At 43.7% G+C, this 25,099-nt stretch overlaps 1 protein-coding gene across 4 annotated transcripts in view; it reads left to right on the plus strand.

Annotated features, from left to right (window-relative positions):
* The window catches only part of LOC106611224 (A-kinase anchor protein 6), a 288,016-nt gene that overhangs the window by 43,544 nt on the left and 219,373 nt on the right, over positions 1-25,099 (plus strand). For all 4 annotated transcript variants that reach the window (XM_045723598.1, XM_045723597.1, XM_045723599.1 and 1 more), the window contains exons 3-4: positions 9,362-9,613; positions 23,206-24,843. In XM_045723598.1, the coding sequence (XP_045579554.1) occupies positions 9,362-9,613; positions 23,206-24,843 (1,890 nt within the window). The remainder of the gene's footprint in view (positions 1-9,361; positions 9,614-23,205; positions 24,844-25,099) is intronic.

The raw sequence follows: 25,099 nt of genomic DNA on the forward strand, positions 1-25,099 counted from the left end.
ACCTGAAAGGCCACTCAGCTAGGAAGAAGCCACTGCTCCAAAACCGCCATGAAAAAAGACAGACTATGGTTTGCAACTGCACATGGGGACAAAGATCGTACTTTTTGGAGAAATGTCCTCTGATCTGATGAAACAAAAATAGAACTGTTTGGCCATATTGACCGTCATTATGTTTGGAGGAAAAAGGGGGAGGCTTGTAAGCTGAAGAATACCATCCCAACCGTGAAGCACAGGGGTGGCAGCATCATGTTGTGGGGGTGCTTTGCTGCAGGAGGGACTGGTGCACTTCACAAAATAGATGGCATTATGAGGCAGGAAAATTATGTGGATATATTGAAGCAACATCTCAAGACATCAGTCAGAAAGTCAAAGCTTGAACGCAAATGGGTCTTCCAAATGGACACTGACCCCAAGCATACTTCCAAAGTTGTGGCAAAATGGCTTAAGGACAACAAAGTCAAGGTATTAGAGTGGCCATCACAAGCCCTGACCTCAATCCTATAGAACATTTGTGGGCAGAACTGAAAAAGCGTGTGTGAGCAAGGAGGCCTACAAACCTGACTCAGTTACACCAGCTCTGTCAGGAGGAATGGGCCAAAATTGACCCAACTTATTGTGGGAAGCTTGTGGAAGGCTATGCAAAACATTTTACCCAAGTTAAACAATTTTAAGGCAATGCTACCAAATACTAATTGAGTGTATCTAAACTTCTGACCCGCTGGGAATGTGATAAAATAAATAAAAGCTGAAATAAATAATTCTCTCTACTATTATTCTAACATTTCACATTCTTACAATAAAGTGGTGATCCAAACTGACCAAAGACAGGGAATTTTTACTAGGATTAAATGTCAGGATGTTACGTCCGAGGGAGTCTGCCTGCGACCCGGAACCGAGGGAGTCTGCCTGCGACCCGGAACCGAGGGAGTCTGCCTGCGACCCGGAACCGGTTGAGTCTGCCTGCGACCCGGAACCGGTTGAGTCTGCCTGCGACCTGGAACCGGTTGAGTCTGCCTGCGACCCGGAACCGGTTGAGTCTGCCTGCGACCCGGAACCGGTTGAGTCTGTCTGCGAACCGGAACCGGTTGAGTCTGCCTGCGAACCGGAACCGGTTGAGTCTGCCTGCGAACCGGAACCGGTTGAGTCTGCCTACGACCCGGAACCGGTTGAGTCTGCCTGCGACCCGGAACCGGTTGAGTCTGTCGACAATCCGGAACTGAACAAGTGTATATTTAACTGTGAACTAAATGAGTCTGCCTACAGCGTTGACCGGAAAGAGTCTGCCTACAATCTGCAACAGAGTGAGTCTATCTACGACCCGGAAACCAATGAGTCTGCCTAAAGTCTGGAGGGCAGTAGGCCGGAACCAGAGCCACCTCCAGGATAGGTGGGTTGGGGAGGGGGGGTGTAGCACTAGTGCCGTCATTGACGGCAGCCACCCTCCCTTCCCTCCCTTTTTGTTTAGGGGTATTATTTTTTGTTGTGGTATTGGGGATTTTTGTGTTTTCTTTTAAGGTGCATTCCGGGGTCTGCACCTTTAGGGGGGGATACTGTTACGCCCTGACCAGCAGAGGGAGTAGTTGTGTAGTATTTTGGTCAGGACGTGGCAGAGGAAGTCTGTATGTGTTTTCTAGTATGTCTGTTTCTGTGTTAGTCTTGTGACTCCTGATCAGGAACAGCTGGATATCGTTGTTCCTGATTGGGAGTCATATATTAGGAGTGTGTTTTTCACCTGGGGTTTGTGGGTTGTTGTTTTAGCACTGCTTTATGTTAGCCTGCGAACTGTTCCTGTCGGTCTATTGTTTCTTGTTTTTTGTGTTCATTTTATTCTAATTAAATAGAAAGATGAGCATTCACATCCCGTCTGCGTTTTGGTCATCTATTCACCACGACAGCCGTTACACAGGAATTGTGAAAAACTGAGTTTAAATGTATTTGGCTAAGGTGTATGTAAACTTCTGACTTCAACTGTACATTGATGTGAATCACACTGCTGCTCTCTCATTTGTCTATTTGCACCTTACGGATTGTGTTTGTTGTGGATGGCTGTTCACAAATCTAAATGTGTATTTTAACCCAATAATGGTTGAATTCAAGAAGTTTAAGCTGCCTATCAATCATTGTTTTTGAAACTAGTGGACAGCCAGTGAAAAATGTGTTTTTGCAACAGCTGCATAGTGCAGATCCCAGCCTATGGAATAAAATGCTGATAAAAAAAAAATCTCTCGTTTTGATAGACTTAAAGGGGCAATCTGTAGTGGCTACATCCATTTTTGGACTTACACATTTTTGTGTATATATGTGTGTATATATATATATATATAATATTGATTCTTGAAGAATATAAATGCCTCATGAGCTTAGTTCAACTGTCACACTCTAATGTTTGTAAACATTGTAAATGTAAACAAACACTGTATAGCCTCATAACATGGTTAAAACATTGTGTTATCATGGATGGTCAGTCATTGCATCCACAGCTCTGTCTATTAATCTGAGAGTGGTTACATTTCTCCAGGCCCATCCCTCAGTTTTTACCAAAACAGAGGCGGGGCTACCGTTTTATGTTATTGTTTCATCTGTGGATTTGCCCTTTAACTTCTATGGGCTACGTGTGACGCTAGCGTCCCACCCGCGGTACACACTATCAACAGCCAGTGAAATATCAGAGCGCCAAATTCAAAACCACAAAATGTCATAATTCAAATTTCTCAAACATACAACTATTTTATACCATTTGAAAGATAAACATCTCCTTAATCTAACCAGGTTGTCCAATTTGAAAAAGGCTTTAGGGCGAAAGCATAAAGTTAGATTATGTTAGGACAGTACATAGACAAAACATTACACACAGCCATTTTCAATGCAAGAACAGGCGTCACCAAAAGCAGAAAACCAGCTAAAATTATGCACTAACCTTTGACAATCTTCATCAGATGACACTCCTAGGATATTATGTTAGACAATATATGCATTTTGTCTTCTATCAAGTTCATATTTATATCCAAAAACAGCATTTTACAATGGCGGTGATGTTCAGAAAATATTTTGCCTCCAAAAATTCTGGTGAATCAGCACAACAAATTACAAAATTACTCATTTGAAACGTTGATAAAATATTAAACTGTTATTCAAAGATTTATAGATTAACATCTGAATGCAATCGCGTTGACAGATTTCAAAATAACTTTACTGGGAGAGCACACTTTGCAATAATCTGAGTACTGTGCTCAGAAAAAAACAGCAGGCAATCATAGACACCGGCCATCTTGGAGTCATCTAAACGCATAAATAGCATTATAAATATTCACTTACCTTTAATAATCTTCATCAGAAGGCACTTCCAGGAATCCCAGGTCCACAATAAATGTTGTTTTGTTCGATAAAGTTCATAATTTATGTCCAAATAACTCCATGTTGTTTGCGCGTTCAGTAGGCTACTCAAAATGTAGGGCGAGCGAGGGAAATGTGACGACGAAAGTCAAGAAAAAGTTATATTGACGTTAGTTCAAACATGTCAAACGTTGTATAGCATCAATCTTTAGGGCCTTGAGAACGTGAAACTTCAGTAATATTCCAACCGGACCCATGCTATGTCTTGAAAAAAGTTTTGGAACACAGGTATCCTCTCACATGAACTCAATGGATTTTCAGGGCACCTGGTTACCAGCGTTCTCCTTCGGTCTGTGTTTACCGCAAAAGGCTCAAACAACTTTTTAAGACTGTTGACATCTAGTGGAAGCCTTAGGAAGTGCTATTTGAGTCCTAACTCATTGTGTGTCAGAAAGGCAAGGACTTGAGAAAACTACAGGAACCACATTTTCATTTCCTGCTTGGAATCTTCTCAGGTTTTTGCCTGTCATATGAGTTCTGTTATAGTCACAGACATCATTCAAAACGTTTTGGAAACTTTAGAGTGTTTTCTATCCAAATCTACTAATAATATGCATATCCTAGCTTCTGAGTTTGAGTAGGAGGCAGTTTAATATGGGCACGTATTTCATCCGAAAGTGACAATACTGCCCCCAAGCCCCAACAGGTTTTAAACAGCTGCATATTATCAAGATATCAAAGTGTCACCAACAAAAAGGTTAACACTAGGCCTATAGCAAATTCAGCATATGGCATTCATTTTTCACATGTAAATAGAACTTTTCAGTAGTGCTCAAACCATGCCATTCCATGAGCACAGCATTTATTTTTCAACTCGAATCAATGAGCTCAATCAGTCCTCCATGACTACAAAATCATAAACAACAGAGAAGGGCTGACTAATAAGTCCTTCGGCTAATCTATTCTTCCATATTTCCAAGTCCTATTCTTGAAGATCAAGGGGTATAACATTTATTGGAATGACTGGAATTCTTTTGGTTTTTAATGTAAATACACTGCTCCAAAAAATAAAGGGAACACTTAAACAACACAATGCAACTCCAAGTCAATCACACTTCTGTGAAATCAAACTGTCCACTTAGGAAGCAACACTGATTGACGATACATTTCACATGCTGTTGTGCAAATGGAATAGACAACAGGTGGAAATTATAGGCAATTAGCAAGACACCCCCAATAAAGGAGTGGTTCTGCAGGTGGGGACCACAGACCACTTCTCAGTTCATATGCTTCCTGGCTGATGTTTTGGTCACTTTTGAATGCTGGCGGTGCTTTCACTCTAGTGGTAGCATGAGACGGAGTCTACAACACACACAAGTGGCTCAGGTAGTGCAGCTCATCCAGGATGGCACATCAATGCGAGCTGTGGCAAGAAGGTTTGCTGTGTCTGTCAGCGTAGTGTCCAGAGCATGGAGGCGCTACCAGGAGACAGGCCAGTATATCAGGAGACGTGGAGGAGGCCGTAGGAGGGCAACAACCCAGCAGCAGGACCGCTACCTCCGCCTTTGTGCAAGGAGGAGCAGGAGAAGCACTGCCAGAGCCCTGCAAAATGACCTCCAGCAGGCCACAAATGTGCATGTGTCAAACGGTCAGAAACAGACTCCATGAGGGTGGTATGAGGGCACGACGTCCACAGGTGGGGGTTGTGCTTACAGCCCAACACCGTGCAGGACATTTGGCATTTGCCAGAGAACACCAAGATTGGCAAATTCGCCACTGGTGCCCTGTGCTCTTCACAGATGAAAGCAGGTTCACACTGAGCACGTGACAGACGTGACAGAGTCTGGAGACGCCGTGGAGAACGTTCTGCTGCCTGCAACATCCTCCAGCATGACCGGTTTGGCGGTGGGTCAGTCATGGTGTGGGGTGGCATTTCTTTGGGGGGCCGCACAGCCCTCCATGTGATCGCCAGAGGTAGCCTGACTGCCATTAGGTACCGAGATGAGATCCTCAGACCCCTTGTGAGACCATATGCTGGTGCGGTTGGCCCTGGGTTCCTCCTAATGCAAGACAATGCTAGACCTCATGTGGCTGGAGTGTGTCAGCAGTTCCTGCAAGAGGAAGGCATTGATGCTATGGACTGACCCGCCCGTTCCCCAGACCTGAATCCAATTGAGCACATCTGGGACATCATGTCTCGCTCCATCAACCAACGCCACATTGCACCACAGCCTGTCCAGGAGTTGGAGGATGCTTTAGTCCAGGTCTGGGAGGAGATCCCTCAGGAGACCATCCGCCACCTCATCAGGAGCATGCCCAGGCGTTGTAGGGAGGTCATACAGGCACGTGGAGGCCACACACACTACTGAGCCTATAACGTTTGTCGTAAGGGGTGGACCAAAATGCAGCGGGTATATTTATCATCTTCTTCTTTATTGAAGGAAAAACACTTAAACAAAACAAATGACGAAAACAGTCCCGTAAGGTGCAAAGACTATACAGGAAACAACAACCACCCACCAAACACAAGTGAAACAAACCCCAACTAAATATGGCCTCCAATTAGAGGCAACGACAACCAGCTGCCTCTAATTGGAGGTCCTACCAAAATGCAAACATAGAAATAGATCATGTAGAACATAAACCAAAAAACCCAAACCACACAAAACAAACACCCCCTGCCACTCTCTGACCAAACTACAATAACAAATAACCCCTTTTACTGGTCAGGACGTGACAACTGAATGTAATCAGATTATGTTACTGAGTTTTGGTAATCCAAAAGTTATGTTACTGATTTCAATTTTGGACAGGTAACTAGTAACTGTAACGGATTACATTTAAGAAAGTAACCTACCCAACCCTGCAGGGCGGCATCAGCGCTCACCTAAGAAACCCATATGCCACTGGTTGAGAGAAATTGTCATTGTTTTGGGGCAGAATTATGAGGTTTTATGTGTTGTTGGAGGTGCATCTTGGTCAGTTTAGCTCAGAAAATGCCTCCCTAGTCAATCTGTGTGCTGACCCTGCCTCCATGTGAAACTGACTCATATTTTTAACATGGAAGTTATGAGTTAATCGCCACCACTTGGTTCTGATTTTAATGTACTGGCAGTGAGACTAGGGCTGTGGCGGTCACAACATTTTGTCAGCTGGTGATTGTCAAGCAAATAACTGTCGTTCTCACTGTATTTGACCGTTAATTAACATAAACACATTTAGCATCTCCTGGCTTCCACACATAGCCTACAAGCCACTGATGCTGACCTTTGGAACAACTACATTTTAAAAGGTCTAATAAATCCATGTAATATGGCCTTCACCTTCACAATAAATCCATAATTTATTTTAGACATGTGTAAAGAAGCATGATATGAAGAAAATGTAGTCTATTTCAGAAGAACAAAATAACATACTTCAGAGTTGTCCTTGTTAGGCCTTGATCTGGCTATGCCAAATGGCAGTGGGCTACACTAGTTCATTTAGCAGACAAGATTTGCTTAGAATTCCGTGGCATTATTTTATAGTATGAAGAATACAATTGAACAAAGCTGAATAAAATAGAAAGGATATTTTCTCCGAACAATTTGAGGGAGTGCGCACATGCGGCTATTCTGTGTTGAGCGTTTAACAAATAAATAGTTATTCCTATATGCTTAATTTAGAGTTATTAAAGTGACTTTAGTTGTTCTACAAACGTTCCGCTATATGTTTGGATTTTTCATACATTCTAAGGCTGCATGATGCGACTCTAATAATGATTTGAAAAAAGTCAGTTGAAAGGCATGAGCTCTGCTTTGTTTCTTTGTGCAGGCTGTACAGTGAGGGAAAAAAATTATTTGATCCCTTGCTGATTTTGTACATTTGCCCACTGACAAAGAAATGATCAGTCTATAATTTTAATGGTAGGTTTATTTGAACAGTGAGAGACAGAATAACAACAAAAAAATCCATAAAAACGCATGTCAAAAATGTTATAAATTGATTAACATTTTAATGAGGGAAATAAGTATTTGACCCCCTCTCAATCAGAAAGATTTCTGGCTCCCAGGTGTCTTTTATACGAGCTGAGATTAGGAGCACACTCTTAAAGGGAGTACTCCTAATCTCACCTTGCTACCTGTATAAAAGACACCTGTCCACAGAAGCAATCAATCAATCAGATTCCAAACTCTCCACCATGGCCAAGACCAAAGAGCTCTCCAAGGATGTCAGGGACAAGATTGTAGACCTACACAAGGCTGGAATGGGCTACAAGACCATCGCCAAGCAGCTTGGGGAGAAGGTGACAACAGTTGGTGCTATTATTCGCAAATGGAACAAACACAAAAGAACTGTCAATCTCCCTCGGCCTGGGGCTCCTTGCAAGATCTCACCTCGTGGAGTTGCAATGATCTCAAGGCATCTGGGACCATAGTCACCAAGAAAACAATTGGTAACACACTACGCCGTGAAGGACTGAAATCCTGCAGCGCCCGCAAGGTCCCCCTGCTCAAGAAAACACATATACATGCCAGTCTGAAGTTTGCCAATGAACATCTGAATGATTCAGAGGACAACTGGGTGAAAGTGTTGTGGTCAGATGAGACCAAAATGGAGCTCTTTGGCATTTACTCAACTCGCCATGTTTGGAGGAGGAGGAATGCTGCCTATGACCCTAAGAACACCATCCCCACCGTTTTAAACATGGAGGTGGAAACATTATGCTTTGGGGGTGTTTTTCTGCTAAGGGGACAGGACAACTTCACCGCATCAAAGGGACGATGGACGGGGCCATGTACCGTCAAATCTTGGGTGAGAACCTCCTTCCCTCAGCCAGGGCATTGAAAATGGGTCGTGGATTGGTATTCCAGCATGACAATGACCCAAAATGCACGGCCAAGGCAACAAAGGAGTGGCTCAAGAAGAAGCACATTAATGTCCTGGAGTGGCCTAGCCAGTCTCCAGACCTTAATCCCATAGAAAATCTGTGGAGGGAGCTGAAGGTTCAAGTTGCCAAACGTCAGCCTCGAAACCTTAATGACTTGGAGAAGATCTGCAAAGAGGAGTGGGACAAAATCCCTCCTGAGATGTGTGCAAACCTGGTGGCCAACTACAAGAAACGTCTGACCTCTGTGATTGCCAACAAGGGTTTTGCCACCAAGTACTAAGTCATGTTTTGCAGAGGGGTCAAATACTTATTTCCCTCATTAAAATGCAAATAATTTTATTACATTTTTGAAATGCGTTTTTATGGATTTTTTTGTTGTTATTCTGTCTCTCACTGTTCAAATAAACCTACCATTAAAATTATAGACTGATCATTTCTTTGTCAGTGGGCAAACGTACAAAATCAGCAGGGGATCAAATACTTTTTTCCCTCACTGTAGACTATACTCCTGTTGTAAATATAAGCAATGTGCTTAATATTAGAAGAGTTGAGAAATAAATATAGTAAGCCTAGCCTATAGAAAGCTGAACCTCTTCTTTTTAGTAGAGGCCATCACTCTGTTTTCTCGTGCAAATGTATAGCCTATTGAAATGTTGCACAACATGAGCTCATGGGCCCTCATGAAGTGTTTGATTTTCGAACACATTTGCATTGATGTCAGAGTGATTAGAGGGACAATAGAGTGCTGAGTACCAGACAGTTAGCAAGTTTGGTAGGCTACTAATGACCATCAGCAACATCAGAGCTTGGAGAAGCCTAATTACCGTGACTAATCGGTCACAGGGAATTTGACTGCCTTCATGACTCGTGACCGCCGGTGTTGCGGTAATACGGTGACCGCAACAGCCCTAAGTGAGACTCACAATCATGTCTGTCTGCCCTCTTTTCAGTCTGTAGAGCGTCAAGATAACGTGTACGTTTATTTCAGAATAGTTAAGCATATAAAAATACAATAATTATCTCTTCAATGCCAGGCTTGTGTAAGTGTTATCATTTGTCCCATCTCTCCTGTGTGTGTGTGTGTGTGTGTGTGTGTGTGTGTGTGTGTGTGTGTGTGTGTGTGTGTGTGTGTGTGTGTGTGTGTGTGTGTGTGTGTAGGACATTTGTGAGGACATCTCGGACCATGTGGAGCAGATCCACGCGTTGCTGGAGACAGAGTTCTCCTTGAAGCTGCTGTCCTACTCTGTGAACATCATCGTGGACATCCGCAGTGTGCAGCTCCTGTGGCACCAGCTCCGTGTCTCTGTCCTGGTACTGAAGGAGAGGCTGCTGCAGGGCCTCCAGGACTCCAACGGAAACTACACCCGACAGACAGACATCCTGCAAGCCTTCTCTCAGGACCACCACCAGGTTAATAATTAACAGCCTCCCTAACATGGCATGTGCTTTACACAACTATCGCTATCCTACAATAAACATGAAAACTTTTCAGGTTGCAATGATTTATTGAATAGCCATAAGCAGAAAAAAACAACATGACAGTAGCATATTAAACAATTGATTGAAAGATGCATTTGTACAGTATGATATTCACTTTATTTTGGGAAATAAGAGTACATACTGTATTATGCACTTTTACACTCTCCGCTGTGACCCACTCTACCAAATATAGTTCTGAGTGGCTTGACACCAACAATATTACTCTACCAAATAACATCAGACTGCTATAACACAACTTAAACAGAGACCGTATACAGTGTGGGAATCTTATTTCTCACAGATCCAATGCAGTGGAATGGAACATACCTTGTCATTCCATACTGATAGTGGGGTTGATCGGTGGCTATTGAATTCCACACAATCCTGGTCCAAGGTTATTAGGCTGTCCATCCCTGTACCCTGTGGTCAGTGGTGTGCCGTCCACCCACTTCCAGATCCCCTCAGTCTCTAAATCAGACAGACCAATCCAAACAAATGCTCCTGCATTAATTCTGTTGATAAATCTCTGTTCCTCTTCATTATTAACGATCACCAGGTCTGCTCCTCTCTCTCTGCAGTCCTGTCTGCTCTCAGCCTATAATTAAATCTCAGCCTAAAAAGATTCTCCATCCGTGTGGACAGGATCCTCTAATAATCATATCCAATCTTTCTATATCTCTCTGTAACTGGTCTTTCTCTCTCTGTAACTGTCTCTGTTCAGTGTAGTTGGTCTTAAGGAGAGACACAGACTGTAACGTCTGGTTTTCTCTCTGGCTGATGTCCTTGTAGTAGTTGTAGGAGCGTAGTCTGATGAGAGTTGTCAGTAGGAGGACACTCAGTAGACCCTGTTCCACCACAGCCAGGATGCCGCGCATCACCGCTCGCCTCGCACCTCGCTTTACCCCTCCAGACTCAGATTGAGTTGAACCCTGATTCTCTGACCCACTGTCTGGTGACCCCAGGTCTGTAATGATGTCTGAACAAGCGTATAAATCATTGCACGTCTCCTCCGACTGAGGATATTTCACCCGACGGCTTCTCGTAGTGTCAGGACTGGCGAACACATAGTCAGACATCTCCTTCTTTTTAGATCAAATACTCTGTATGAGTGTAGGCGTTTGTCTTTGTCTTGGGTATCTGTTTCTGTCCTCTGTATCGTGATCAGAGCAGTATTTATACGTTGCGTCTTGTGAAATAGATATTATTAGCGTCTGGCCATCTGCTAAATAACCAAAATATCACATGTAAATGTAATATTGGTATATCTATAAATAAAAGTACTTTGGTCTTTTTCTTGTCAAGTGGGAAGTCCAGCTCTTCACACCTTTTTTTTCTCTGTTTAAGTTCCTATTTTTTCTCTTTACAGCAGAGATGGGTTTGATGTTTTTGAACTCATAATAACAAAGATAAGCTCCTAAGAGAGCAACAGTCTCGTTTAAAATTTGATAGGCTTAGCTTTTGGTAAATTTGAGTTTGGGAAACTAACTCCCACACACTGCGTACACAACACACCAGGTAAACACACAGAAAAATATTGCCCCACTACACATCACGGTGTAGAGACTTAAATATTCAGATACAAGTTGACTTTGTGAAGATAAAGGAGACTGAAGTCAGAGGTAATAGCTTCAATACAGAGTGCTCGGGGTACAAGCAGTCACACCCAGATGCTCAGACTAGTACAAAGTGAAACTTCCTTGGTCTATAGATTGTATACATTGATTTAATTAAGTATACATTCATTACTTTACTGTCACAATTATGTAAATTCTTTCTGTCATAAACATTAGTTTCTTGCAAAGGGGGTGAACTTTAATCACAGGATTGGTTTTGCTGCCTAGTATGGTAAATGTTTTATCTCTGCTGCCTTGTCATACGTAAGTGGAATTTTAGGAAGTTTGTGGTTAGCTTCTCGAGATTTGCAGCTTCATATATGGTACTTGTGTAAAAGCCATGTCTATAGTATACTACAAAATTCTATAGTAAGCACTATAGAATTACATGTACAGTACACAGACCCTTACACAAGTACCCAATTGGATGTGCCCTTGGATGTACACCGAGAGGTAACATTAATAATATGCATGTCAATCTCTCATGGCTCAAAGTGGAAGAGAGATTGACTTCATCACTACTTACATTTGTGAGAGGTATTGACATGTTGAATGCACCGAGCTGTCTGTTCAACAGAAGCAAATAAGAAATTGTCAATTAATATCAACACAAACAAGCATCAATCATTAATAAAATAAAACAGGTAAAACTACACAATGTTACATTCCAATGGTGTAACGTCAATTGGACCCAACTTCATGCTCACTAAGTACAACAGAAGCAATGAACAATGAGCTTCAATTTTCTAACAACTTTCAGACACCCATGCATACCCAACGAGACATGCCACCAGAGGTCTCTTCACAGTCCTCAAGTCCATAACAGACTATGGGAGGCGCACAGTACTACACAGAGCCATGATTCCCAATTGGCGCAGCGGTCTAAGGCACTGCATCTCAGTGGTAGACGTGTCACTACAGACCCTGGTTCATTTCCAGGTTGTATCACAACCAGCCGTGATTGGGAGTCACATAGGGTGGTGCATAATAGGTCCAGCGTTGTCTGGGTTAGGGTTTGGCTGGGGTATGCCGTCATTGTGAATAAGAATTTGTTCTTAACTGACTTGCCTGGTTAAATAAATAAAATAAGTGGAACTCTATTCCACATCAAGTAACTAATTCAAGCAGTAAAACATAGACACATGCATACACACACACGATAACATACACACTATAAAGTGCCTTGCGAAAGTATTCACCCCCTTGGCATTTTTCCTATTTTGTTGCCATACAACCTGGAATTAAAATAGATTTTGGGGGGGTTGTACACAACATGCCATCGCTTTGAAGAGGCAAAATATTTTTTCTTGTGAAACAAACAAGAAATAAGACAAAAACAACAGAAAACTTGTGTGCATAACTATTCACCCCACCAAAGTCAAAACCTTTACAGCTGCAAGTCTCTCAGGGTATGTCTCTATAAGCTTGGCACATCTAGCCACTGGGATCTTTGCCCTTTCTTCAAGGCAAAACTGCTCCAGCTCCTTCAACTAGGATCGTTTCCGCTGGTGTACAGCAATCTTTAAGTCATACCACAGATTCTCATTTGGATTGAGGTCTGGGCTTTGTCTAGGCCATTCCAAGACATTTAAATGTTTTCCCTTAAACCACTCGAGTGTTGCTTTAGCAGCATGCTTAGGGTCATTGTCCTGCTGGAAGGTGAACCTCCGTCCCAGTCTCAAATCTCTGGAAGACAAACAGGTTTCCCTCAAGAATTTCCCTGTATTTAGCGCCATCCATCATTCGTTCAATTCTGACCAGTTTTCCAGTCTCTGCTGATGAAAAACATCCCCACAGCATGATGCTGCCACCACCATGCTTCACTGTGGGGATGGAGTTCTCGGGATGATGAGAGGTGTTGGGTTTGCACCAGACATAACATTTTCCTTGATGGCCAAAAAGCTCAATTGACCAGAGTACCTTCTTCCATATGTTTGGGGAGTCTCCCACACGCCTTTTGGCAAACACCAAACTTGTATTTCTTTAAGGGATGGCTTTTTTCTGGCCACTCTTCCGTAAAGCCCAGCTCTGTGGAGTGTACGGCTTAAAGTGATCCTATGGACAGATACTACAATCTCTGCTGTGGAGCTTTGCAGCTCCTTCAGCGTTTTCTTTGGTCTCTTTGTTGCCTCTCTGATTAATGCCTTCCTTGCCTGGTCCGTGAGTTTTGGTGGGTGGCCCTCTCTTGGCAGGTTTGTTGTAGTGCCATATTCATTAAAAAAAATGTATAACGGATTTAATGGTTCTCCGTGGGATGTTCAAAGTTACTGATATGTTTTTATAGCCCAACCCTGGTCTATACTTCTCCACAACTTTGTCCTTGACCTGTTTGGAGAGCTCCTTGGTCTTCATAGTGCCGCTTGCTTGGTGGTGGCCCTTCCTTAGTGGTGTTGCAGACTCTTGGTCTTTCAGAAGAGGTGTATATACACACTGAGATCATGTGACAGATAATGTGACACTTAAATATAGTCCACCTGTGTGCAGTCTAACTAATTATGTGACTTCTGAAGGTAATTGGTTGCACCAGATCTTATTTAGGGGCTTCATAGCAAAGGGGGTGAATACATATGCACGCATCACCTTTCAGTTTAAATTTTCTTTAAAAAATTTCTGAAACAAGTTGTTTTTTTCATTTCACTTCACCAATTTGGACTATTTTATGTATCTCCATTACATGTAGTCCAAGTAAAAATATGTTTAAATTACAGGTTGTAATGCAACAAAATAGGAAAAACACCAAGGGGGATGAATACTGTTGCAAGGCACTGTACACACACATACACATGGATTTTGTGTTATAGATATGTGGTAGTGGAGTAGGGGCCTGAGGGCACACACTTAATGTGTTTGGGAAATCTGTTTTGAATGTATTGTAATGTTTTTAAAATTGTATAACTGCTTTAATTTTGCTGGACCCCAGGAAGAGTGGGGATCCATAATGAATACAAAAATACAAATACACGATTGAGGAATACTACAGTGTGGAGTATAGGATTCTACAGTATACTACAGTTTACTATAGAATTCTATAGCAAGTACTTTAGTATTTTATAGTGAACTGAAGTCTTTTTTTTATGTGTATAAACTGAAGGGAAATAAAGTGTGAGCATTTAAAACATGTTTAGCCAAGGTTGGCTCTCTGAGCGGGCCTTATTCTATGATATTATTACAAAGAACAAAGAAAGGATGTATGTGTGTGTTCGCTGGATGTCCTGTCAATTGGTCATGCTGGTCTCTTCAGTTGTCCACTGGACATCCTGGCCTCTACAATAGGATAATCTTTTAGGCAATTTCAGTCTACCCCCCACACACCGTGCATAAAACACCAGGGAAAAAGAGTAACATTTTGAGAGAGAAAAATATTTAGACATTACACATTACAGCTTCTCTACTGTCTGTTACGTAAATAATGCACACCACATTGTGGTACATGCAGGAATTACTACAGATGAGGAATCCATGGGTGTGGAATATTATTTATTGTACCATAGCAGACTCTTAAACGCTGACCAGACCGCTCGCGCGTGTGCGTCCGCCATCACGCGCATTTTGATTTTGTCCTCCTACACCAGACGCGATCAGGACACGCAGGTTGAAATATCAAAACGAACACTGAACCAACTATACTAATTTGGGGACCGGTCGAAAAGCAAACATTTATGGCAATTTAGCTAGCTAGCTTGCTGTTGTTAGCTAATTTGTCCTGGGATATGAACATTTGGTTGTTATTTTACCTGGAATACACAAGGTCCTCTACTCCAACAATTAAAAAGGGTAAACCAAGTTCATTTCTAGTAATCTCTCCTCCTTCATGCTTCTTCTTCTTCTTTGGATTTTATATGGCGGTTGGTAACCAACTTTAAGGTGCGTAATGCACCTCAGTGTGGACCTCAGAGGCTAAAACAGACTTTCTTCCGTCAAGACGTCCCTCTAAGGCCCTTCTGCTAGCTTGCTAGCCCCTGCCTTCTAGCTGTCTGAATCACCAGCCAGCCCAGCCACTCACTGGACCCCTATGATCACCCGGCTATGCATGCCTCTCCCTAATATCAATATGCCTTGTCCATTACTGTCCTGGTTAGTGATTATTGTCTTATTTCACTGTAGAGCCTCTAGCCTTGCTCAATATGCCTTAACCAACTATTTAGTTCCACCTCCCACATATGCGGTGACATCACCTCGTTTAAACGTCTCTAGAGACAATATCTCTCTCATCATTACTCAATGCCTAGGTTTACCTCCAATGTACTCACATCCTACCATACCTCTGTCTGTACATTATGCCTTGAATCTATTCTATCGCACCCAGAAACCTGCTCCTTTTACTCTCTGTTCCAAACGCACTAGACAACCAGTTCTGATAGCCTTTAGCCGTACCCTTCTCCTACTCCTCCTCTGTTCCTCTGGTGATGTAGAGGTTAATCCAGGCCCTGCAGTGCCTAGCTCCACTTCTACTCCCCAGGTGCTCTCATTTGTTGACTTCTGTAACTGTAAAAGCCTTGGTTTCATTCATGTTAACCTCTATGGGCTAGGTGGGACGCTTGCACACCAATCCCATGACTGGGACAAGACCAAAGGGGAAAAAGGACACCCTGAATGACACCGAAGCCCACAGAGAAGAGCAGAATCTCCAATGTCAGCAGCAGCTCAGACTGGCCACATTCTGATCCCGCTGCAGCAGCATGTCCCTATGGACACAGGGAGACACTAAAAAGTTACTACAAGCTCCACTCCATTGACCTACGTGAATGCGTGTTGGCTTGAGCAGTATACCGGGGTATTTGGAAAAAGCCACAAGATGGTTTTCAATACAGTACAAAGTATTTATTTGAAGTTTTTCCCATACATATTAATATTTGTAGCTACTTTAACCTCTATGGGCTAGGTGGGACGCTTGCTACGTAACAGCCACTGCCAGCCTGTGGCGCGATTTTCAAAACCTTAAAAATCCTATTACTTCAATTTCTCAAACATATGACTATTTTACAGCTATTTAAAGACAAGACTCTCGTTAATCTAACCACACTGTCCGATTTCAAAAAGGCTTTACAACGAAAGCAAAACATTAGATTATGTCAGCAGAGTACCAAGCCAGAAATAATCAGACACCCATTTTTCAAGCCAGCATATAATGTCACCAAAACCCAGAAGACAGCTAAATGCAGCACTCACCTTTGATGATCTTCATCAGATGACAACCCTAGGACATTATGTTATACAATACATGCATGTTTTGTTCAATCAAGTTCATATTTATATCAAAAACCAGCTTTTTACATTAGCATGTGACGTTCAGAACTAGCATACCCCCGCAAACTTCCGGGGAATTCGCTAACATTTTACTAAATTACTCACGATAAACGTTCACAAAAAGCACAACAATTATTTTAAGAATTATAGATACAGACCTCCTCTATGCACTCGATATGTCCGATTTTAAAATAGCTTTTGGTGAAAGCACATTTTGCAATATTCTAAGTACATAGCCCAGGCATCACGGGCTCGCTATTTAGACACCCGGCAAGTTTAGCACTCACCATAATCATATTTACTATTATAAAAGTTTGATTACCTTTTGTTGTCTTCGTCAGAATGCACACCCAGGACTGCTACTTCAATAACAAATGTTGGTTTGGTCCAAAATAATCCATCGTTATATCCGAATAGCGGCGTTTTGTTCGTATGCGTTCCAGACACTATCCGAAATAGTAAAGTAGTGTCGCGCGCATGGCGCAATTCGTGACAATAAAATTCTAAATATTCCATTACCGTACTTCGAAGCATGTCAACCGCTGTTTAAAATCAATTTTTACGACATTTTTCTCGTGAAAAGCGATAATATTCCGACAGGGAATCTCCTTTTCGGCAAACAGAGGAAAAAATCCCAAAGGCGGGGCGGTCGGGGTCACGCGCATAAGCCCAGTGTCCCTTGATCGGCCACTTGAGAAAGGCGATAATGTGTTTCAGCCTGGGGCTGGAATGACGACATTCTGTTTTTTCCCGGGCTCTGAGCGCCTATGGACGACGTGGGAAGTGTCACGTTAGAGCAGAGATCCTTAGTAAATGATAGAGATGGAAAAGAAGTTCAAGAAATGGTCAGACAGGCCACTTCCTGTAAAGGAATCTCTCAGGTTTTGACCTGCCATTTGAGTTCTGTTATACTCACAGACACCATTCAAACAGTTTTAGAAAATTTAGGGTGTTTTCTATCCATATGTAATAAGTATATGCATATTCTAGTTACTGGGTAGGAGTGGTAACCAGATTAAATCGGGTATGTTTTTTATCCAGCCGTGTCAATACTGCCCCCTAGCCCTAACAGGTTAACATTAGAAGCCTCCTCCTCTGTTTTATTCACTGCTTTAGCACACTCTGCCAACCCGGATGTCCTAGCCATGTCTGAATCCTGGCTTAGGAAGACCACCAAAAACTCTGAAATTTCCATCCCTAACTATAACATTTTCCGACAAGATAGAACTCCCAAAGGGGGCGGTGTTGCAATCTACTGCAGAGATAGCCTGCAGAGTTCTGTCTTACTATCCAGGTCTGTACCCAAACAATTCGAGCTTCTACTTTTAAAAATCAGAAACAAGTCTCTCAACGTTGGCGCTTGCTAGACCACCCTCTGCCCCCAGCTGTGCCCTGGACACCATATGTGAATTCATTGCCCCCCATCTATCTTCAGAGCTTGTGCTGCTAGGTGACCTAAACTGGGACATGCTTAACACCCCGGCCATCCTACAATCTAAGCTTGATGCCCTCAATCTCACACAAATTATCAATGAACCCACCAGGTACAACCCCAAATCCGTAAACACGAGCACCCTCATAGATATCATCCTAACCAACTTGCCCTCCAAATACACCTCTGCTGTTTTCAACCAAGATCTCAGCGATCACTGCCTCATTGCCTGCATCCGTAATGGGTCTGCGATCAAACGACCACCCCTCATCACTGTCAAACGCTCCCTAAAACACTTCAGCGAACAGGCCTTTCTAATCGACTTGGCCCGGGTATCCTGGAAGGATATTGACCTCATCCCGTCGTAGAGGATGCCTGGTTATTCTTTAAAAAGTGCCTTCCTCACCATCTTAAATAAGCATGCCCCATTCAAAAAATGTGGAACCAGGAACAGATATAGCCCTTGGTTCTCTCCAGACCAGACTGCCCTTGACCAGCACAAAAACATCCTGTGGCATTCTGCATTAGCATCGAATAGCCCCCGTGATATGCAACTTTTCAGGGAAGTTAGGAACAAATATACACAGGCAGTTAGGAAGCTAAGGCTAGCTTTTTCAAGCAGAAATTTACATCGTGTAGCACAAACTCAAAAAAATTCTGGAACACGGTAAAGTCCATGGAGAATAAGAGCACCTCCTCCCAGTTGCCCACTGCACTGAGGCTAGGAAACACTGTCACCACCGATAAATCCACTATAATTGAGAATTTCAATAAGCATTTTTCTACGGCTGGTCATGCTTTCCACCTGGCTACCCCTACCCCGATCAACAGCCCTCCACCCCCCACAGCAACTCGCCCAAGCCTCCCCCATTTCTTCTTCATCCAAATCCAGATAGCTGATGTTCTGAAAGGGCTGTAAAATCTGGATCCCTACAAATCAGCTGGGCTAGATAATCTGCACCCTCTCTTTCTAAAATGATCTGCCTAAATTGTTGCAACCCCTATTACTAGCCTGTTCAACCTCTTTCGTATCGTCTGAGATTCCCATAGATTGGAAAGCTGCCGCGGTCATCCCCTTCTTCAAAGGGGAGACACTCTAGACCCAAACTGCTACAGACCTATATCTATCCTACCCTGCCTTTCTAAGGTCTTCGAAAGCCAATTTAACAAACATATTACCGACCATTTCGAATCCCACCATACCTTCTCCGCTATGCAATCTGGTTTCAGAGCTGGTTATGGGTGCACCTCAGCCACGTTCAAGGTCCTAAACGATATCATAACCGCCATCGATAAGAGACATTTCTGTGTAGTCGTCAACCTGGCCAAGACTTTCGACATCTGTCAATCACCACATTCTTATTGGCAGACTCAACAGCCTTGGTTTCTCAAATGATTGCCTCGCCTGGTTCACCAACTACTTCTCTGATAGAGTTCGGTGTGTCAAATCGGAGGCCCTGTTGTTCGGACCTCTGGCAGTCTATGGCCGTGCCACAGGGTTCAATTCTCGGGCCGATTCTCATCTATGTATACATCAATGATGTCGCTCTTGCTGCTGGTGATTCTCTGATCCACCTTTACGCAGACAACACCATTCTGTATACCTCTGGCCCTTATTTGGACACTATGTTAACTAACCTCCAGATGAGCTTCAATGCCATACAACTCTCCTTCTGTGGCCTCCAACATGCTCTTACATGCAAGTAAAACTAAATGCATGCTCTTCAACCGATCGCTGTCCCCACCTGTCCGCCCATCCAGCATCACTACTCTGGACGGTTCTGACTTAGAATATGTGGACAACTACAAATACCTAGCTGTCTGGTTTGACTGTAAACTCTCCTTCCAGACTCACATTAAGCATCTCCAATCCAAAATTGAATCTACAATCGGCTTCCTATTTCGCAACAAAGCATCCTTCACTCATGCTGCCAAACATACCCTCGTAAAACTGACCATCCTACCGATCCTCGACTTCGGCGACATCATTTACAAAATAGCCTCCAACACTCTACTCAACAAATTGGATGCAGTCTATCACAGTGCCATCCGTTTTGTCACCAAAGCCCCATATACTACCCACCACTGCGACCTGTACGCTCTCGTTGGCTGGCCCTCGCTTCATACTTGTCGCCAAACCAACTGGCTCCAGCTAATCTACAAGTCTCTGCTAGGTAAAGCCCCGCCTTATCTCAGCTCACTGGTCACCACAGCAGCACCCACCCGTAGTACGCGCTCCAGCAGGAATATCTCACTGGTCACCCCAAAGCTAATTCTTCCTTTGGCCGCCTTTCCTTCCAGTTCTTTGCTGCCAATGACTGGAACGAACTGCAAAAATCACTAAAGCTGGAGACTCTTACCTCCCTCACTAGCTTTAAGCACCAGCTGTCAGAGCAGCTCACAGATCACTGCACCTGTGCATAGCCCATCTGTAAATAGCCCATCCAATCTACCTCATCTCCATACTGTATTTATTTATTTATTTTGCTCCTTTGCACCCCAGTATCCCAACTTGCACATTCATCTTCTGCACATCTACCATTCCAGCGGAATCCCTAGCCAACAGCCAATGGCATCGCACGGCGCAAAATACAAAACCAACTAAAATACTATTTTTTCAAACAATCAACTATTTTACACCATTTTAAAGATAAGACTCTCGTTAATCTAACCACATTGTCCGATTTCAAAAAGGCTTTACAGCGAAAACAAAACATTAGATTATGTTAGGAGAGTACCTAGACACAAATAATCACACAGCCATTTTCCAAGCAAGCATATGTCACATAAACCAAAACCACAGCTAAATGCAGCACTAACCTTTGATGATCTTCATCAGATGACACTCCTAGGACATTATGTTATACAATACATGCATGTTTTGTTCAATCAAGTTCATATTTATATCAAAAACCAGCTTTTTACATTAGCATGTGATGTTCAGAACTAGCATACCCACTGAAAACGTCTGGTGAATTTACTAAATTACTCATGATAAACGTTGACAAAATACATATATTATTTTAAGAATTATAGATACAGAACTCCTTTATGCAATCGCTATGTCCGATTTTAAAATAGCTTTTCGGTGAAAGCACATTTTGCAATATTCTGAGTACATAGCTCGGCCATCACAGGCTAGCTATTTTTACATCCGCCAACTTCGGGGTCACCTAAACTCAGAATTACAATTAGAAAAATTGGATTACCTTTGCTGTTCTTCGTCAGAATGCACTCCCAGAACTTCTACTTCAACAACAAATGTTGTTTTGGTTCCAAATAATCCATAGTTATATCCAAATACCTCTGTTTTGTTCGTGCGTTCAGGTCACTATCCGAAGGGTAACGCGTGAGCACATTTCGTGACAAAAAAATTCAAAATATTCCATTACCGTACTTAGAAGCATGTCAAACGCTGTTTAAAATCAATTTTTATGCTACTTTTCTCGTAAAATAGCGATAATATTCCAACCGGGCAACGTTGTATTCATTCAAAGACAGAAAGAAAAACATGGCGAGTTCTCGTGACCGCGCATCTCCAGTCTCACTGTCCCCAGGCTGACCACTTACAAACTCTGCTGCTGTACTTTGCCCAGAGACAGCAGACACCCCATTCCACTTCCACTTCCTGCATGGAATCTTCTCAGGTTTTGGCCTGCCATATGAGTTCTGTTATACTCACAGACACCATTCAAACAGTTTTAGAAACTTTAGAGTGTTTTCTATCCAAATCTACTAATTATATGCATATTCTAGTTTCTGGGCAGGAGTAGTAACCAGATTAAATCGGGTAAATTTTTTATCCGGCCGTGAAAATACTGCCCCCTATCCCAAAGAAGTTAATTGCTATATTGTAATTACTTCGACACCATGGCCTATTTATTGCCTTACCTCCCTTATCCTACCTCATTTGCACATGCTATATATAGACTTTTTATACTGTATTATTGACTGTATGTTTGTTTATTCCATGTGTAACTCTGTGTTGTTGTATGTGTCGAACTGCTTTGCTTTATTTTGGCCAGGTCGCAGTTGCAAATGAGAACTTGTTCTCAACTAGCCTACCTGATTAAATAATGGTGAAATAAAATAAAAATAAAAAAGTTAATCTTTCAATCACCCAGTGGGTATATGCTCCTAAAAACCAATGAGGAGATGGGAGAGGCGGGACTTGTCAAGCATCACAAATAGAACCAAGTTCTATTTTAGCTCCTGGCTACGCAGACGCTCGTTGGCACGTTCGAGCAGTGTGGGTGCAATGATTGATGTGCAATGTTACATGCTTACCACACCGCTCGCGTCGCGTGCGTTGCAAAATAAATGTACACATACATGTTATTCAGTCATTGCACCCACACTGCTCGTGTGCGTCAATGAGCGTCTGTATAGCCAGGCGCTAAAATAGAACTTGGTCATTTTTGTGACACTTGATGCTCTGCAAGTCCCGTCTCTCCCTTCTCCTCATTGGTTTTTAGGAGCATATACCAACGTGCAATCTCCTCATTGGTTTTTAGGAGCATATACCCACGTGGGTGATTGAAAGATGAACTGAGGTCCACACTCCAGCCCAGTTGGTGGTGGTAATGCACCTTAAAGTTGGTTGCCAACCGCCATATAACAACCAAAGAAGAAGAAGAAGAAAGCTGAAGGAGGAGAGATTACTAGAAACAAACTCATTTTACCATTTTATCTGTGGATTAATTGGACGCACGCACGCGAGCGGTGTGGTCAGCTTGTTAGGAGTTGCAAACTCCTATTTGGTTTACTTAAGGCGCAATCTGTGATTGATACATCAATTTTTTTACCTTAAAATTTATGACATACAGCCATTTGAGTCTTGAAGAATATAACTTCTAAATCCCTCATGAGCTTAGTTCAACAGTTGTACCCCATCAGAACCCAAAATATAAGCTTGTTTTACGCCATTGTTTACAAATGCATTGTTTATAAACAAACACTGTACATATTAAAAACATGGTTAAAACTATAATTTTTATCTCATGGATGGTCAGTCATTTATCCATAGCTATCTTTGAGAGCATTTACTGAATTTGAGTGTTTACATTTCTCCAGCCTCATCCCTCAGCTGTTTACCGAAACAGTGGCATGTTGACCGCTTTGTTGTTTTTTGTACTGTAGATTGCCCTTTTAAAGCATTTTAAGTTATATTTTTTGTAAACTTAAATGGTTTGTTAATCAAGTGTCCCCCCCTCCTCCCGTATCTCCCCCAGGCTCGCCTGGATGCTCTGACTGAGGTGGACGACTGCGGCCAGCTGACCATTAAGTGCAGTCAGGACTACTTCTCCCTGGACTGTGGCATCACAGCCTATGAGCTCAGCGACTATAGCCCCAGTGAGGACCAGGAGGGTACCAGCTGCTCGGGCCAGGGGCAGGAGCCCTGCTGTAGATACCCCAGTCTAAAGAGCGACTTCCCAGAGCTCATCCAGAGTGTGGACCTGCTGACCATCACAGCCAAGCAGAGCCAGAACCAGGGGGCCGTCCCAGAGCAGGAAGAGGAGGAGCCAGGTACCACTATAGAGAAACACAGAGACAAGCCCTCCAGCACAGGGGCGGAGAACAACCCTGCACCTGGACCCAAAATGCACTGCGATCCGCCCCAGAGCGAGAGCACTCCACTCTCCAAGCAGCCCCTTCAGGGCAGCATGAGTAACGAGGTGTCCCCCACTCAGCCTGTCCTGCCAAAGAAGCCCATGTATCTGGAGGGAGAGGCTGAGTCCAGCCTCAGCCTAAGGAGATCCACCCTGCCTCCCTCTCTTCAATTCCAGGCAGACCTGAGCCGGAGCACTCCCTCTCTCCTGGACCTTCCCGATCGCTCCAAGTTCCTGCTGGAGCTGAACGCTGTGTTCCCCAGCAACGCCTCCCAGTCCTCTGACAGCCTGCAGGCCATGAACAGCATGAACGTGCAGGCCAGCAGACAAAGAGAGGCTGGAGGGTACCAGAGACAAGGAAGCCCTGTTGGCGCTCACATCCCTCTACAGAGGAGCTCCTCAGAGGCAGGCCAGGGAGGCCACTTCCCCCAGGACCTCTCCTCCTTCCCCACCCTCTTCTCAGGAAACAATGGATGCAGCAGGGACCTGAAGGATCCACAGACAGACAGAGACACAGACAGCTCCCTACCCTCTCCTATGAGGGAGCCCTCAGACCACGAGTCCCACCATGAGGCCTCCAGCGAGGACTTCCGCTCTCCCACCAAGGAAGCCGTCTGTATCATCCAGCCCCAGTGCCCCCACCTCCCCCACCCAGCCCCAGTGGGGGCCAGCTCTAACCCCAGCAAGGAGCACTGGTTCAGGTCAGATGAGTTCCTGGCTCTGCCCGCCCAGCTAAAGAAGACAGAGATGCTAGCTATGAAGCTGGAGACCCTGGCCCAGAGACCTGGCCACCAGGGACACCATGAGTCCATTCAGGATGTTGACGACTGGGAGCTAACTGAGGTCAATTCAGACTGGGAGGGCGAGGGCCCGGGCAGCCCCCAACCCCCTTTGGGCTTCGACGCCCTCCAACCCCCCTACAAGAGGCCTTTCCACGTGGGGATGGGGTACTTCTCGCCCACCTCGTCCAGCGACATGGCTCCATCCCTGGATGAGAGCATCGAGTCGGGCCCCCTCAGTGACCTGCTGTCTGAGGACGAGGCCTGGAGCTCCAGGGAGAGTAGGAAGAGAGACAACAACAGGGGCTGGAGCTCCGGGGAGACCAGAGTGAGAGACACCAACAGGTCTCTCGCCCTGCATCCCGCCACCACCACTACCATGGCCCCCCACATAGAGACACAGTGTAAACCCTTCATCCAACAGCTACTGGATGACATCCAGCACCACGACAACCACCCAGACATACGGGGCAAGATAGAGGTAATGAGAGCCTCAGCCTCTGACACATACACTTTTACTATGATGTTGTTGTTGTTTCAAGCATTGGTTATTCCAGGATCTAAAATGTATAGTAGATGGACTTAGGGCTGTGACAGTTATGGAATTTTCAATGATGGTAATTGGCCAGCTAAATGACCATGATCACCGTAATAACCATTGGAATATCTCCTGACTGCGTGGGCTGGAATTGAAATAGAGTGAATAGTCAAGTCAATGATGGCATAATGGGTGGACT

This window comes from Salmo salar, chromosome ssa09, assembly GCF_905237065.1.
Source record: "Salmo salar chromosome ssa09, Ssal_v3.1, whole genome shotgun sequence".
Lineage (NCBI taxonomy): Eukaryota > Metazoa > Chordata > Actinopteri > Salmoniformes > Salmonidae > Salmo > Salmo salar.